This window comes from Amaranthus tricolor, chromosome 1, assembly GCF_026212465.1.
Source record: "Amaranthus tricolor cultivar Red isolate AtriRed21 chromosome 1, ASM2621246v1, whole genome shotgun sequence".
NCBI lineage: Eukaryota > Viridiplantae > Streptophyta > Magnoliopsida > Caryophyllales > Amaranthaceae > Amaranthus > Amaranthus tricolor.
Window position 1 is genome coordinate 13,552,466 of NC_080047.1, and position 19,102 is coordinate 13,571,567.

At 28.4% G+C, this 19,102-nt stretch overlaps 1 protein-coding gene across 1 annotated transcript; it reads right to left on the reverse strand.

Moving 5' to 3' along the window:
* Nucleotides 1-718: 718 nt before the first annotated feature.
* On the reverse strand, nucleotides 719-6,666 carry LOC130815136 (zinc finger protein NUTCRACKER). The gene is made up of 3 exons (XM_057681499.1): nucleotides 5,780-6,666; nucleotides 4,730-5,126; nucleotides 719-2,100 (listed from the first exon to the last, which is right to left on the reverse strand). The coding sequence occupies exons 1-3, from the start codon at nucleotides 5,883-5,885 to the stop codon at nucleotides 1,080-1,082; spliced, it is 1,524 nt and encodes a 507-aa protein (XP_057537482.1). The 5' UTR covers nucleotides 5,886-6,666; the 3' UTR covers nucleotides 719-1,079.
* Between the last annotated feature and the right edge of the window lie 12,436 nt (nucleotides 6,667-19,102).

Genomic DNA, 19,102 nt, shown 5'->3' on the forward strand with positions numbered 1-19,102 from the left:
TACATCCACATTTCTAACCTAAAGAGCTCTCGTACGAGAGAATATGTTAAAGTACAAAACATATTCTAATGCCTCATCCATCAACAATTTAAAAATTTTCAATTGAACCAATAAAATGAAACATAGAGAATTATGAGTTCATCAAATCAATAAAGATATATATCTAAATTCTAATCCTTGAGTGTAGTAAAATATAAATCATTATTAATTAGTTAAATTAAATGAGCATGCACAGGTGCAAATGTAATTAGTAGAGCCTTTTTAGTCCACTTAGAGGTGCACTTTTTGATCTGAAAAGACCACTCACAATTGATAGTTATTCAAGATACCTTATACTCCTTTTATTTCCTAATGTTCTTTCTATTTAAAATATTTTATTTTGAAGAGAAAAATTTGATTAAGATTTTAAGATATATATAGATAATAAAATATATCTATGTGAGATCTTATTAGATTCGTCTTAAAGTGTATTTTTTTATTATATATTTTTTATAATTTTTTGTGATACGTATTTAGAGATATTAAAATTCAAAATTTTATTTGAAAACTGTGTAAAATGTAAATAAGAAGAACATTACTAAACTAGAGTATTATAATAATGGAGATGTAAAGCGAGAATCATTTGCTTTTGTGCCCACCACTCAACCCTTATCAACTACTTCGCACAAAATATACCAATTAGTAATTAAAAAAATTCCCATTAATTTTTTTATGGGTGAATCTTATAATAGGGTTCAATAGATCAAAAGAATGTGCATGAATTTTCAAGCAACCATAATCATAAAAAAAAAAATTATTTTCGGACGATATAAAATCAACAAACAAAAGAATTACAATGATGAAATGAAAAATTTCCAATCACATGGCTAGCTCGTGATTCTCATTTCTCAACTATCATAAACAAAATTAAGCATTTATAAAAAATATTTTTACTTGAAAATTCTTTACAAGACTTCATACGTTCCTAATTATTTTCTTATAAAGACAGAAATAGCTTATCTCAATCTCTTAGGACTAAGACTTTAACATTCCAACCTAACTTCACCCTAAATCATCATCATCATCATCCCGATCGCAACTCAAATCCAACCATTAATGGATGACGGCCGGCATACCGCCGGCTGTGATTCAACCCCTAGGAAATCCCGAGTTTGCCTACCAGCTCCAACAATTCCTTGAATAGTAATACGGTCTACATGACTTTCCTCATTAAACAACTTTTGACGCTTAGCAGGGTTATTATTATTGACACTTGCATGGTAAATAGTTGTCATTGTAGAAAGATCATCAACTGAGCCCTCTATATCACTTCCAACATTAGTGGTAGTAGAATTTGAAGTGCCAAAAAGGGACCCACACCCACCTCCACCATTGTAGCTGTTATTAGTAAGATCATTATTATTATTATTATTATAATCTGTATTAATATCGTGATCATTCCCCTTCATTTCTAACCCAAAATTTCCTAGGAAAAATTGATCATGATTTGTTGGGGTAGAAGAAGTAGAACCCATTTGAGCAGCTTTTTGTAATAAGGCTGTGGCTGACATGATTTGACAGGAATTACTTGAAGAGGTTTGAGGGTTCTGATTGGTGCTATACAAGGAAGGAAATGATGTAGTATTAGGGATGTTATTATTATTACTTATATTTTGTAGATTATCAGAGATTTTATTTCCAAAATCCCAATTCATCAAATGGGGTTGAGGTTTAGAAGCTTCTGGAACCAAAAATGGGATTGTTTGGGTGTTTATAAGTGATTTTTGGAGGGTTTGATTGAACCCTTCAGATTGAGTTAATTGATGGGTATTAGTATTGAACCATAAAGGGAAAAGTTGATCTCTTTGGTTTGGGTTTGGATGGTGATGATCTAGGGTTTCTTGTTTAGTAGAAGATGAAGAAAGAGGCCTAAAAATGGAGGAAAAATGTTGGGCCATGGCGACAGCTGGTCCGAGATTAGGTCCCATAAGATGGTGGTAATTAAGGTTGTTGTTGGCTGCTGCTGTATTAAGGTTGAAATGGGCGTTTGCTGCATTCATTCTTGCTGTTTCTTCTGCTAATGCGTCGCAAAATGCCCTATGTGTGATGAAGCTGTCCCGCCTGTTCAAATAAATACACACAAGGAGAAGAAATAAAGAAATATAAAAAATTGTACTCCTATTAAAAAAGTAAAGTATAACAATTATACTTGTTAATTGTGAAATACTTGTTACATTACAATTATTTTATATATTAGGGTTAATGTGTAAGAAAAAATAGTCAAGTAAAACTTATTTGAATTGTTTAATTGCATATTTTTATATTATTAACTTTTTATATTTTTAAATGTGTATAATTTAATATATAAATGATTAGAATAACACATTGAATTGTATAAAAAGTTAATAGAGCAAGTATAGTGGAACTAGTTAGCATTTATTTGTAGTGTAGATGGCTAGATTACTTCATATTAAATATATATTTTGCACCATTTTTGGTTGATGATTTATTTTGGACCACTCTAGACTATAGGAATGTACAATACATTCCTTAAAACGAGCTAACCTATAATTTATTATTGAGAGTTAGTTAAAACTTAACGAAAATAAAAAATTAATCTGAGATTTTTTGAGAATCTGATTTTGTTTCAGTTAAAATACTATATAATACTTCTTCCAAATAAGATTTTAGGTTTGATTCTTACCTATCATTCTAAATTTCCAACTCATTCCCTCATATATGTATAAGCACTAAATATATATAGTTTCTACCTAGTAAAGCATGTTGAGTTGGGTAAATTGTTTATATATTGATCACTCAATTAGTGTGACTTATAAATTGACCAAAACAGAATAAAAACAAATTAAAATGAATTTTTAAATAATGTGATAACTAGCCAAGCATCCAAGTAAGCACGCATAAATTCGTAAATAATTGGATTTAAAATCTAACTAGATGATCTAAATACTGATTAGACTCAAAATCTAACAATTCTCACTATTAAATTAGGTTGTGACAATTCGTCACATGATTTTCACTGCGGCCCACTCGTGTGGACACGGGAGACCCGTGGACTCGAGCCTACAAATCCACGAGTCAAGAGCGTTGACTTGCACATACACTCGGTGAGGTTCATTGTTTCCCAAAACCATATGGTAGTAGGAAGATTAGCTCACCCACTATATATGCAAGTCAACAACCCACTATTTTATCGATGTGGAATCTTGTCTCACATGTGAAGTATTTCCAACACTCACCTCTACGTGTATTTTCTTTTTTAAATCTATCTTAGTACTCCTACTCCTGCCCTTTACTTTATCCACTTTGATTACTTTTCGTGCAAGATTTTGTACAAATTTATTAAGAAATACGTACTAATAGTCCATAATTTATCTTGCAATTGACATGAATGCACTAATGATTTAACATTATAAATCAAATCTTACATAGAATATTATATAAATGATTATTGACTGAAGCTATTAGTTAGTTGGTTTGGATATATAGTTGAAAGCATTAATAGTTTTTAAGTCAGTTGTTAGTCCGATGTTATGAAGATGTACAATAAATTAAAATTTAGTTGTTCGCTATTATTAAAAAAGAAGTTGTGTCAAAAATTAAAAATCAACAAGTTAAAAATCAATGAAAAAACTAATTATATTACAAAAATACACCAATAATTGTAGAGAGATGGGCCATAACAAAAAGAAATAGATGAAGATATGAAACAATTGTAGCACAGCTGCTGGAATTCAAACATAAAAAGGAGAATATCAGAGAGAGAAAGCTGGGAGGGACAACTAGTTTTAGGCTACTGAAATTTGCATGTGAATAAGATATCTTGGCCAAGACAATTATGCACCACCCTCAGATTCCCATATATATAAATTATTCTCTTAACAATTTGTTTGTCCTCATATTCATATATCTACCCTTCTTGCCCCCACTTCACTCATACATTAACAAATAATGTTACTATCTTTCAAAATAGACAAACTTAAGTTTCCATAATAACATCAAATGCATCATTTTCATTTCCATCACTTTCCTAATTCACCTCCTAATAAATTTCTACCTTAAACCTTTCTTAGTTTGGACCATGACATCCTCTTTTTTTACCATATAAATAATTTTATTCCTTTAATTACCATATAAATGCACCTATGTTATGTAACTACAAGCCATATACTAGTAAAATGTCAAATCTCGTATACAACATTATTGTTCTCTTTATAAAAAGTAGAACAACATAACATGTCTTCCTAGACAACAATCTATATGTATAATGAGTAATCGATATATCTTTTCTTCTGATTTTACTATTTTAGTTCATTTTACATGGTTTGCTATATTATTTTTTGGAATATGACATATTTTACCTCATTAAAATCTATAATTTCTTTTTTAATTCTATATTAAGATCTATTATAATTCCATTAAAATTTAAAAGACGTGACCGTGCGTACATACCTAGAGTGAGGGAGGAGTATATTATGAGTAACAATGAGATGCATGATCAATGTTATTGTATTAACTCTAAAATTCTGACTCATATATTATATGATCTAACAGAAAAACAATACAAAATCGTACTATTAGTGACTTGTATATAAGCGAGATTTAAAATAATTGATGTGGTGTACACAGATTTAAAAGACAATAACAAAGATGTTGTATTTGATGTAATTAACATATGAGGTTTATATATGTCATTAACGAAATAATATGGTAAAAAAAAAAAGGAAAATACCTTGAGAAAATAGTTCCACAATCACACTTGTATTCTCTAGTTCCACAAGTTTTGGAATGAGCCTTCCAATCAGACTGAACAGCGTACTTCTTGTTACATTTTTCACACTTCCATTTTTTCTCACCATGTTTTCTAAAAAAGTGTTTTTTAATGCCAGTAAGATCTCCGAGTGCACGAGAAGGATGATGATGTACACAAGTCTTTTCAGGGCATACGTAAACTCGCTTCCTTGGCTCTTTGCTACTCCTTTGCTTTAGTTTCCATGGTAAGTTATGGCCTCTTCGATGTAGTTGTAAGTTTTGATCTCTCTGAAACCCTTTTCCACATATTTCACATAAAAATCTATTGGTTGCCATTAGGGTTTTTGGTGATAAAGCTATTACCTCTGCTTCCGGATCTTTAACACACAAAAAGACAGATACTTATTAATATCATATATTAAAATGAAGATAAAATTATTTATATTTAGTGATTGATTTTGTGTATATTTCTGAATATACCAAGCTAGACTTCATCATTATACCATAAAGGTACTATAGCTAAATGATGAGTAAAAAAGATAACGTCTATAACTGGTAGATGATTTGACCAGTTAATTTTATTAAATGATTTAACCATTTGATTTCAAACTTATAGCTATGAGTATTTTGTTTAAAAATAGCTTATTTATAGGATAAGTTATTTTAACTAGCTAATTACCAAACACACTAGCATTAGATGATTTGAGTTTGACCACCCAATCTGTTTAAATCAAAATAAGCTAAAATTATCTTATAAACTATTTTTCCAAACACCCCAATGATCAACCCTTTTAAAAAAGAAATAAATGATTGAACTTTGAGAAGAAACACTAAGAACTAAGTAGAATGGAAAATAAGAGAATCATAGATCAAAAGGGCTTTTCTTTTTCATCCTTGTTATTTGGGTTTGATTTTTACCATTTATAGACCATAAGTATGATTCATTTACTTTATCTTTGCCCGTAGGAATCTCTAGCCTGGCTACCTCAAATGAAAAAAAAAAAGCTAAAATGGAAATAAGATCACATACCTGGATTTCCAGGTAGGTTTCTCTTCTTCTTAGGAAGAGGAGGCTCATTAGATCCAATTATTTGGGTTTGTATAAAACCATTTGCAATTGGTTCTTGATCAGCCATTACTATTCAAATCTTTTACTTGGATGTTCTTATTAATCTCTTTAAGATGCTACCACAAATGATCAGCAAAAGCTTGCCAAAAAATTAAAGATAATAATCAATCCTTTTGAAAATTTTTCTCTTTAGATTAAGATGTGATTAAGTGAAAACAAAAGGGTAGCTAATACTTAGTTATATATACTCAAATAAAGATCTTTTGGCAGGGAAATTATTTGAAAAATAATATAGTAATAAAATAAAGAAGCAAAGCCTTGGAGAGGCTGAGCAGCCTATTTCTCAGTTGCATATATACTACTCACTTTGTGACTTTCAATTTGTACCATGTTCTATATTAATTTATTTCACTTATTTTACACTTTTTTTTAATAGTCTCACTCTCTTCCTTTCAATCATTTTTACAAACTTATTACTTTCTCCGTTTCTTTGAATTTTTATTTTAAGACTCAAAAAACTCTCAATTATTGAGTTTTAAGGTGCAAAATCAAAGAAATAAAGGAAATATCTCTCTGCATTTTAAATACTAATTACATTAACCACTTATTTATTTATTTTATTTTTTGATTCAATTTGCTTTTTCACTAAATATTACATAAACTTTTAGGTGCATTATATTTGTAAATGTAGAAAAAAAAATAAAATGACAGAGTCCAAAACAAAGAATGTATGTGGTGGTTTAACCTTTGCTTTTGGTCGGACATTGAGAGTATAATAATGTTTTATTGTGGTTGGCGGTGAAAAGTTAAAGTTGGGAAGGGGAGTGGGAATGGGCAAAGGAGCACAAAGGTGTGCATGATGACACATATGATGAGGCTATGAGAAAGTTAAATCCTCATCCTTTTCATTTTGGAATGATTACCACATAATTAATCCACTGCCTTTATTTATTTTTTTTACCAATTTCTATTATTTTTATCAAGTATCTCTTAAAGCAATTATAATAATAGTAAAAAAACTCAATTGAACTTTTTTTTTTATTTGAAAGGTGAGCTATTGAATTAAGATGTTTATCTTAATGAAGCCTATTTCGGCTGAAAATTCAATTTACTAAAAACTTTTACAGTTGAAATCTAAAAGGTTATATGAATGTTTGAATTATTAATAGCGAGTTAAATTTTTTCTCGAGTTCAAATCGAACAATAATAATTACTCATAATAAATTGAAAACTGAAATCAAAACTGAGCTCGTCTATTAAATATAAAACATAAAATAAATTTTAATGTATTCATAATATCAAATTTATGCTTATTTTTTTATAAAACCTAGCTACATAACACCCCGGTCCTATTAAAGCGTTTATGACTATCTTTTGAGGTTGTAAATTGATCCCACAAAATCAACACAAACCTTTTTAACGCACTTTGACCTTACTCGTGCGCACAAGAAAAAACTTTTTTAGGAGGTCACTAATACTAAGATTGCTCCATATACTCCAAATTGAGCTTTAAAAGAAGACTAGGAAGATGATGAAGCTGATTATGATGTTCATGGTTCTTTCTCCACTGTATGTATTCATAATTATCTTTTTGACTTATGTTGAGTGTTTGGCTATGTGGGTTGATTTCATCCATTTTTTTCAGTGTTATGGTCTTTGATATGCTTTTGTTGAGACCCAAAATCCTCAATTATTTTCAAAATACGAGAGCAATTTTCTAATTAGCTACCAACAAATCCATACAATATTTCAAATGCCACAAATCCTTTTGTTCAAGGTTTATATTGCCACCAAATTTATTTTAGGATATGTTTTATTTTTAAAGTTAGATTTGAGAGGCATAAATTTTTTAATGGATCTGAATAATGAGAACAATTTATTCCCTAAGAGATGTTTATTAAACTTTTAGAAATTTAACTTTACATTAAAAATTTTAAATGTTTAGTTATAAATAATTTGATTAGTTTTACATGATGTTTACTTATTAAGTTTTTCAAAAGTGTGAGTATTCACAAGTAACCCAAAAGTGTGACTATTTAATGTTAATGCGTGTTATATTAATCTTTTATTTGACTTCAGGCTTTTAAACTATTATTAATAGTTGTTTTATTGTTGATCGTTAATGGCTATTTTGTTGAAACAATTCTTAGTCTTTGATTCCTAAACAAAGTAAAATACATTTAATTATAGTTGCCTTTATTTTTGGATCTTAAAAATAGAATGACTCATAAATGATTTCTTTTTTATGCTCAAATAATGTAGAAGTTTGTCTATGCTTGCTAGGTTTCTTACATGGCAACAAAGTGTATGCCAACAAACCCAATTTCATATAAAAGTTCTAGATATTGCTGAATGGTGATCACTTTATAAAAATAATCAACATTACAATTTAGGATTTTTTTTGTATTAAATAGATGCGATTCCATATTCAAAAAATTAGAAAGGGTGAATGCAAAAGTGATTGAAATTTCTATTTTATACATTGCAAAAATTCATTTTATTGAATATTAGTTAAAAAAAGAACAATTTTAAGAAAATTTGGTTTAGTTATTTATTAATATTTTTAATTATTTCATGACTAGAGTTCAAGTGATATGTATAGCTAGTTGAAGAGATATTAGTTAATATTTTGGTTCAAGATTAAGAGAAAATTTTATATGGACTTGGTCTACACTATTTTTGTACACACTTATCTTAAAAGGTATTGAAATAATATATTTTTACTTGACAAGTAGTATTAATGTACAAATTTTAATTAACCGCAAGCACATGGTGTACGTGTAGCAATACAGGTCGAACTCAGAGAAGCAAGTTAATTATTCGTTCAGTTTAGAACCATGAGATTCGGACAAACAAATATAAGTGGGTTGAAAATCTAACAAAGCAATAACTAAAATGATGTAAATAAAACTAATAAATAAATCTAAGACAATGATTAATACGAAGATGATGATAATAAGGCAGATCTAAGGTGTCGGAAATCACCTAATTCTAACATGGGAGTCAATAACTCTCAGAATTGTATGAAATTGAGTCTTTGGCATAATTAAACGTGATCTAATTAATCTTAAGCTTCCGCTTTATTGATCAATATCGGTTTAAGACCTTACTAGTATTAATCCTTAAACTTTCGTTTTGTTGGTTAAACTAATATGAATTTAACTTAAATATACCTCAATCCTAAATTAATCCTAATGTCAAACTTTCGTTTTATTGAAAAGGTTAATAAAGATATTTAAACTAAGGTTCATTAAGCACGGGTTTAATCATAGACCCAAATTTCACACAATTAATCAATAAAATATCATTTCATGCTTCGAATTAGGGTTAATCCCTTAATCCTAGAAGAGAAAATCTACTCAATAGACATGGTGATGAAGATGTGATTAATGATGAATGAAACCCTAATTAAAATACTAAACATGAAAATGATGAATAATTTTAATGCACAAAGATAAACAATAAAGCATTAAATTAAGAAAACTTATTAATGGAGAAGAACATAAATGTAAATTGCAATGAAATTAAATGTAACAATGTAATTCGACAATGAAAGCTCTCAAAGAAGAAGAACAAAAAGGAAATTCTAAAAATTAAAATTAAAAACTTGCTTATGATAAAAATAACTACCACTATTTATAGTGGCTCCAAAAAGTAACCGTCAAAACGCACGAAAAAGACACCTGACGTGATGGCTACTGCCTGGGGTAAATGACTTCAGCGAATTGGCGATGAGTCGTGGCAAGTTGGAGACAACTCGTCGCTTTGCCTCTGGAATGTTTTGCACAGATCAGTAGATATGCGATAAGTCGTGGTAAATTGGGGACGACTCGTCACTTTTGTTCTAGACTCCAATAGTTGAGCGACGGGTCGTGGCTTTTTAACATGGCTTAGCTACGACTCGTTTCTTTCCCTTGGGGCTTGTTTGGCTTGACCTCTTCACTTCTTTTAGGGGTCTTAGGCCAATTCTTCAAGCCTTCACCCTCTTATCACCCCCGGGACTTAATAAAACTCTGATTTTTGCCTTAAAATTACATAAAATACAATATCAAAGACACGAGATAAAAATATCAAATAACACTATCCACACTACCTAAAACCCACTAAAACATCACACAAGGAGTATAAAAAAGAATAAGTACAAATAATCGCACTTCAAGTATTAAGTACAATCAATGAGAAATTCTAAAGGTGTTTAAAACAGACTCGATATTTACCTAACTTTGTAATCAAACATAATTTGACCCGACTTTAAAATGAATTTAAATTATATAAAATCCAAGGTGGGCACAAGTTCAAATATTAAACTAACTTAAAACATTTAACCCGAAATCGACCTAATGACTGAAATGAACAAAATAAGATGAAAAATAGAAGTAAAATGAAGGAAGGGGAAGAGAGACAAGTAAAAGAACAGGAAGCTGACAAGAGCAGTGAATTTTTAGAAATGTGGAGTAGTCGTCTCCGTATGAGCTGACTTATCCTGGTAACCTTAACAATAATAATCATAATCTAATTATGCTCTTCTTTTCTAAACCTTTTTTTAGTATTTAATCTTTGTATTTTTCTTCTTGTACATTTCTGACTTTCGAATATTCTTCCCCCTCTCCAACACATCATCTTTAACCCAAATTAAAAGCATCAACTTTCGAGGTCTACTTGTGACCTTTGCTAGCTAACTACATTTCTGATCCCTCTTTTTTTATTAATATATCATCTCCTTTTCTTATTTATTAGTTTAATATTTTAAATTAATTGTTAGTTTATTTACTATGTACTCTTGGGTAAAAATAAGGCCAAGATAATAGATCTTGTGCAAACTTACAAAATGTTGAAATTTTTGAATGAAAGGATTTAGGGAAAAGGAAATTGTTGTCTATAAGGGTATGTTTCTTTCCTTTGCTTGTCTTTTACCCTTAACCTTACTTGCTTATTTACAATCTTATTGTTTGTGCTCTTTGTTTATATGCATTTCCAAATTAGGTCTTACTACTAATAGTGTTCATCTATATATGTTCTTAATTTAATTGTAATAATCAAGGTATTATAATTTCTTTTATTTTTTTTAGATATTGATTCTTTTTAGTTTACTAGATTTTGGTGCATGTCATCTTTTCCTATGTAATTTGATTTAATTTGACAACTTATTTTTTTAATTTTAATACTAACTAGCTTAATTAGTTAGCAATAATTCAACCCATTTTCTTATGTTGACTAGTACTAATTAACTGATTAGTAAATATCATATACTATTGTTAGTAACCCGTATAACATACGAAATTTTTAAGTGCTGGCATATGTAAAAATATAATTTTTAAATAATAATGCAAGTATATATCATCATTATTAAGTTTAATCTTTTTCATTAATATATAATAATTGATATAATAATATTATAACAATTTAATAATAGGCAATTGAATGTAAAGAAGGAAAACAATAATTTATACTAATTTTACCATATTTTTGAACAGCTAGTCTCTTGAAAGACCGTTTCTTTTAGAGATGTATCTCTCAAGCCCAACCCATTAAAGATTAATGCCTAAATGCCTACTTACATTATCTTCAATGCTTACTTACCTTATTTTTAATGCCTACTTTCAATATCGTAAATGTCTACTTAAATCATTTTTAACGTCTACTTATAATATTTTAAAAAATATATAATGGCATGACCCAATTAGAGATGGTCTCTCACGAGAATTTTTTATTTTTGAAATAATTAAATTTCTAGAAATTTATACTCGTTTATGCGTAAATTATTTATCTAATATAACCAATTATCAAATTATCAAATTATGGTAGTAGCATAATTTTTGAAATAATTAAATTTTTGGAAATTTCCTAAACTATTCATATTGATCATCAGTTAGTTTTGTTATTTTTAGAAGAAAAAAAATATGATTTATTTTGTACAATTGAAATTCAGCAGCCTTGCGTAACCAGACTGTATGTTGTTTTTTTATAACATACTCCCTCTGTTTTCATTCTTCTTCCTTTTTATGCAGATTCCAATGCAAATTTTAAAATCAAATAATTTTAAGAAAAAATTGCAAAAAGTTACCTAATCTTTTTTTTTTTTTTGCAAAAAACTACCTAATCTATTTTTTTTTTTTGCAAAAAACTACCTTAAATGACATAAACGCTTGCAATAGACTACCACTTGACGGTTTTCTTATGTTCACCATAAAATTTTATTTTGACCAGCACGTGGGGTCACGTGAGTTACTTACGTCAGCATTTGTTCCTCTTTTAAGACATGATTTCTTCAAATTCTTTCCCCTTTCCCCTTTCCCTTCAATTCTTTAGAACCCTAATTCTTTCCCAAATTGAATTATGTTTGAAAGTTGATAGGAGGTCGAATACTCTCTAGAGGGGGGTGAATAGAGAGTACGGGCGTTTAAAATTTTTGTATGGAAAAATATCTCAAGAGATTGAGTGACCTTAAAAACTGTTTTTTGGGACAGTTATTGGTCGAGTAATAAAAAAAATAACGTAGGTGCGGAAAATAAACTTAAAGAATAACACACGATATGTTAATGAGGTTCGGTTCTAAACAACCTACTCCCCCCCATGGGTTCTTTTTCAACCCGTAGGATTTCAACATCTTTTATTAATAGACTTTAAGACAAACTAGAAGATCTCACTATCTTCTCTCACTACGTTCTTCCCCTTGAAGAAACGTCTTACAAGTCCCTTTAATAAAAGAAAATTCCAATCTCACAATAGAGATTACAAGTTGAACACTTTGAAAAGTATTCTAACTTTGGCGTATTAAACTTAATCTAACTCTTTTTTTTAACACTTAAGCCTATTACAAATTGTAAGAGCTAGATGAACACTTAGTCTTTGTATGAAGTCTTCTATTTATAATGTCACGCCTCAACACAATCTTGTAAACCAAGGAAGCTTCATCCGTGAAAATAGCAGTTCTGATCAATCTGGATCGTTTTTCAAACTCTTGAAAAATTATTCAAACAGACGCTCCTGCTGTTATTGTTAAACGCGTCATTTGTTTGCTATTTTTAGTTTGCTTAATACTTATTGAGCTGCCACGTTAGAACTCAAGATATTGAAAACTCAGCAAAACCAGATTAATCAACGTGTAAATACTTATTCAAAGTTAATTCCTATATTTAGCATTAATTTAAATTGTCATTTCCTATGTTTAGTATCAAATTAAATATTACATTAGTTTGTTTATAGGATTCTCTTTAATTAGCTTAACAACTTAATTTAAATTCAAATATTAACGTGTAGTAATAATAACAAAACGTGTTTAGCTTGTACTATGGATATTTAATCATCTAACTATTTTAAGCACATATTTTAAATTCAAATAAAATATCAAACGTTAATAACAAACGTATAAACAAACTTAATTTCAATATTTTAACCTATTGAGACAATTCAAAATTAATTTTAATGAACCTTGACCTATTAAAATATTTCAAAGTTAATTTTATAAACCTTGACCTATTAAAATATTTTAAAGATAATTACGAAACTAACGTTATTATATACATAATCACTTTCAAGACATTGAAACTAATTTCAAGACTTATAAATTCAACCTTAAGATAAGTTTAAGTTATTTAAGCATATTCCAACAATTCGGACTTAAACATATATATCAATTATTAAATTTATATCCAATATGATTTTAGACTAACTTAAACTACTAAATGTAGTTACTTAATTTATTTGTTTAATTAATATGTGTTTTGAATTATCATCATTTAAGAGAGTTGAGTCTTTAATCTTCCCCTTCATGAAAGTCAAAACCATATTTTCCTAAATCATATTACTAAGTTAACATGAATTGAAAAACATGATAACAATAACAAGATATCATTAACCAAAATGTTTTCAAGACTTTGAAAACAGTTTCAAAACAAAACAATATAAAAACAGGATAGTATAAACCAATAAATTTTCATGCATCTCATTATCACAAACCAATAAGGTTTCATGCATGGATAATAAAATTATTAATAAGATATACTATTATGACAAATAAACGAATAACTAATCACAATACATGCAAAAATATAATAATCAATATTCATCATATCAAAAATCATGATTATCAAACGTCATGAACATGAACAATAATCAGCAACTAAGAACATATCATCATGAACAATAATAAGTAATTATAATCGTATCATCAAACATGTATCATCAAGTAACTATGTTTAAGAATTAAGATAACAGATCAGCAAAATAAGCAACAAATCAATAAGTATTATCAATTTTCTCTCCTTATTAAAATAATATCTCCCTCTTTTTTAATAAAGCTAAACAAAAACAAACATGAAACATGAATGCATCCAGCAATGAACAATCATTATGTTGTTTTTTCTCTTACTCTCAGATGAAGATGATGGAGATAAGGGTTCAGGTGATGGGGATTGTGTATGGGAAGTAACATGATAAATCCAATTTTGGCTTGAAAATTTGTTGAAATTGTGAAAAAGATCGGGTATTTGCAGGTGAGTAAAGAAAGTTGAATGTTGAGATGATAAAGATTAAAGATTATGTAAAGAAGTCGTTGAAATGGAAGGTTGTCCCAACAAATTGTGTTCTTCAGGTTTTTCAAACAATTTGAGTTGAATGTTGGGTAAAAACAGTAGACTATTGAAATCTCTTACCTTCAATTACATTTCGATGAACAAATTGTGTTGTTCTTCAAGTTTTTGAATTAGCTTGATTAGTCTCAAAATGATGAACATTGATAGCAATTTTAGGTTATTTTTGTCAAAAGCTTCAGAGATTTATTTATTTATTTTTTGTTGTTCTTAATTATATTAGGGTAAATCTGTGTTAACCTTGATTTTTCCAATTTATCTTTATTGGTTTATTTTTTTGATTTGTGGTGAAATTAAGAGTAAGAAATCAAAAAAGTTACATGGATTTTATTTTCAAAATAAAGGATTTACAATCTCTAATATCACACAATAATTCATCATTACTAGAATCATTTTTATCTAAGAACAACCCAAATTTAAACTTGAAAAACATAAATTTTCTTCTTGGGGGGAGTAGCATACTATACTGGTATGGGCGAGATGTGTAAGGATTTAGACTATACTATACACCTTTCAATTGTTACCAAGAAACTGTTTGGCATTGTATATATGCAGGGAATAGGCAAAAAAATTCGAAAATTGAAAGGAAAATAAGAAAAACAATGGAGAAAAAGGTACATTTAATGAAGTCACATGCCTTTTACATGCAAAGTCAGCCCCACTTGACGGTCAACTGACGATTTCCGTCAAGTGGTAGTCTTTTGAAAACAAAAATATCATAAAAGGTAGTTTTTTGTCATTTTTCCTAATTGTAATTGTGAGTTTTTAAATTCTAAAAAGTTAATATTTAAATAATATATATTGAGACAAATATATCAAGATCTCACATGAATATGTTTTATTATATAGATCGATGAGAAATCATAATCAAAGTTTAACACTAAAATCCATAAATTCCAGTATTTGAGAAGAACATATGAAAACGGAGGGAATACTAATTACTAAAGATGATATATGTAATGACAAGTGTCAATTTAAGAAAAATTTTGACAATTGGAAAATTCCTATTGGTTAAATTCCACCTACATGGCATATACTTAAGCAAGTTGTCAATTTCTAAAAGAAAAAATAAAGAAACTTAATTAATTACCATATTTAAAAAAAAAACTAACTGATTTCAATACAAAATAATTAATCCTTCAATTATTTTATTAGCATATTTAATCTAATAATAAATTGAATTGAAATAATGTCTGCTTAATATTAGAATAGATACTTAGATAGAACTGTTATAATAATCATAGATATTAATCATATAAGAATAATAATAAAAAAATAATGATAATAAGACTATGTTATATTTCTATGAATAAATATAAAGTCTTTATGATTAACAACATTGTTACTTGGAACGCAATACGGGTTGAAACGTGGAACGGGAACGGAAACGTGGAACGCTGACTAAGGTGACTCCGGAACGAGTGGGTATGATTTTAATATTAAAATATACATTTAAGAATAAGAGGAGTTAGAAATAAAAAAAGTAAAAGATAAGCCCAGTAGCCGGACATCTAAGCCCTAAGTCAGTCAAATGAGGTAAGTTTCTTTTTCTATTATTTTTTCTTCTTCTCTTGTTCTTTGTTTCTCTTCCTTTCTTCTAGCTTCTTCACTGTATTTTTAACGGTCAACAATGGCAACACACAATTTATGGGTTGCACTCTTCATGATCTGGTAACCGTTCCACGTTGTTCCGATACACAAGCGTCCCGCGTTTGGGATCGGTTGTCCCAGATCGGGAAACGGGCCAGCGTCCAGCGTTCCAGGTAACTGTGATTAGTAATAAGTCTTATTATCAATTACAAATACTTGAGTACTTATTGTAACCGTTGAAGATAATTAATCATACATCCATAATCCATATCCATAAACTATAAAAGCCTCTAAGAGGTGAACGCTATTCATCATTTGCAAATGAATAGTGTTTTTGCCATTAGGCTGTCATGTTAGACGCCACTTCATCTTCTTATTGGCCACATCCCCATCTAAGGGTTCATAATGTGTATTTTTCCTTTTCACATTCATTTACCTTCTTTTTGCTGTTTTTTGATCTCATTTTTACCATTTGCTTGATTTTTTTCATCTACTCCTAATTTTCCCCAATCCTAGGATCTCCTAATGTTTCACTGTTGCCTTTTATTCTTAACCTATTAATTCTTCCTTTTATTCTTTTTTTTTGCCTTTGATTGGAATTAAGGTTTGAAGGAAGAAAATCCATTTTTGATGAATTGGATGAATTTAGGGCTTCGAATTAATAAAGTCTAGTTCCTTAATCTTTTTTTTTTCCAAAATTTTAATTCTTTTCCAAGTGAAGCACAATTTGATGTTTCAACTAATTTCAACTCATTATCAGGTATGGATAATGGTTTTCACTATAAATTCTATTGTTAAATTTATTTATTTTTTTCTCATTTTTTTCTTTTCTATTTTTTCCCTTTAGTTGGAATTAGGATTTGAATGAAGAAAATCCAATATTTTTTCCTAAATTCTACCTAATTTCAACTTGTTATCAGGTATGAAATAGTTTTCGCTATGAATTCTACTATTAATTTTTTTTTCATTTTCTTCCTTTTTTTATTTTTTTCCTTTAGTTGGAATTAGGGGGTTCGAATGAAGAAAATCCATTTTTCCCCTAAACTCTACCTAATTTCAACTCGTTTTCAGGTATGGATAATCAATAATGGTTTTCGTTATGAATTCTACTGTTAGTTTTTTTTTTTCTCATTTTCTTCCTTTTTCGGGTTTTTTTTCCTTTGGTTGGAATTAGAATTCGAATGAAGATCCATTTTTGATGAATTGGATGAATTTAGGGCTTAGAATTAATAAAGTCCAATTTCTTAATCTTTTTTCCTGGATTTTAATTCCTTTTTAGGTGAAGGCAATTTAATGTTTTAACCAATTACAACTCGATTTCAGGTATGGATAATGGTTTTCGCTGTGAATTTTTTTCTTTAAATTATATCTTTAAATTTAAAAGGTACATAAGATTTTCAATTAAAGGTTTTTAGAATATATTTGCTTTTTTATGTTGAAATATTTGCTAATTATTATTTATGTTCAAATATGAATAAAGTTTACTCATTAAAATTTTCATTTCTAAAATATTTCACCAATAAACAAAAGATATATGATTATCAAAAATTATTTTGTGAATGACAAAGAATCATTTTGATAATGTTGTTAGAAGATTACCCAAATTTACCTTAAAAAGTATGAGAACATTAATTAGTACTGATATTAACAACGTAATTTTTTTCATTAAAAGCACTATATGTTCTAAAGTGCTCTATCTATTTTATAAGAATTATAATTCTATACTAATAATATGTAATTGTATATCTATTTAAAATTTATATTTATATATATGTTCATACTAACAACTTTGTGTATAGTACGAGTTTCTATACAAGTTTATTTATAGTTAAATAGAGTAAGTTAGAGAATATATAATATACTGCATATATAATATCATACAAGTTACTAGAAGCTTGGAAAATACCAAGTGTCACCATTAAAGAGAGTTTTGCGAAATGAAAAATGACATGACATTTAATCTTGAGCAATATCTCTATCATTAAAGTATATTTGACCACTCGCTCTATTCTCTAATACTCTTCCTATTTGGAATATTCTAACTTATGCAGAGAGAAATTTAATCAAGGTTTTTGACACATATTTAGAAGATAAAATATATCCATGTGAGATCTCGTTAGATTCATTTTAATGTATACTTTTTAATTATGTATTTTTTATAATGTTTTATTATGTATATTTAGAGATATTGAGAATTAAAAAATTTACATTGAAAACTGTTCAAAAAATAAATGGAAAGAACAAAAAGAAACGGAGGGAGTATTATTTTTTATAGTTAATTGAGTAAGTTAGAAAATTTAATATACTGCATAATATATTGCTGATAATATTTAAAATTACAAGGTAGTTTTATACATATAATTGTCAAAAATGAGTATTTCTATTGCATAATTTTCTCTGATTTTATTTTTTTAATATTATATGTTTACATATCTCGATGCTAAAAAAATTGTGCATTGTATGAGTTTTTACACTAGTATGTGATAAGAATTTTGAAATTTTTAATCACACTGAAAGTTGTATACAATGAGGTGTTTTAAATCCTTCAAACTGTTTTTATTATTAAAAATTCATTATTGTTTATTTATTTAAAAATAAATTGTTATTTATACTTACATCATCGTTCACATCAATTTCTCTATCTTCTAAATATCATTTTATTTTTTTAAAATTTTTTTACATTTTAATGGAAAAATTAAACTTGATAAATATGATTTATACTTGCATTTTTATTTTTAAAATCATGATTTTTTTATATATTTTAATCTTAGAAACTCCGTACATGCATACTAGTATAGAAAAATAACACTAATTTTAATGTTGATTGGAAATAATAAGGAGAGTATGGAGTACAGAGCTAGTGTGCAAACTGTTGTGCGAGATTCGACTTGCGTTACTTATCACTTTTGGTGCCCTCTTGACCAAGGATGGATTAAAGTGAATTTTGATGCTCATATGGGGATGAATGATCAGGGTTTTGGTGCTGTCATCAGAGATGCAAATGGTGTACCGTGTACTGCTGGCTACTGGAGTTCGTAGAGTACAACGTCTGTGGAGAGTGTCGATGTCACAGAAGCAATGGCAGCAAAATTCGTTATTGATC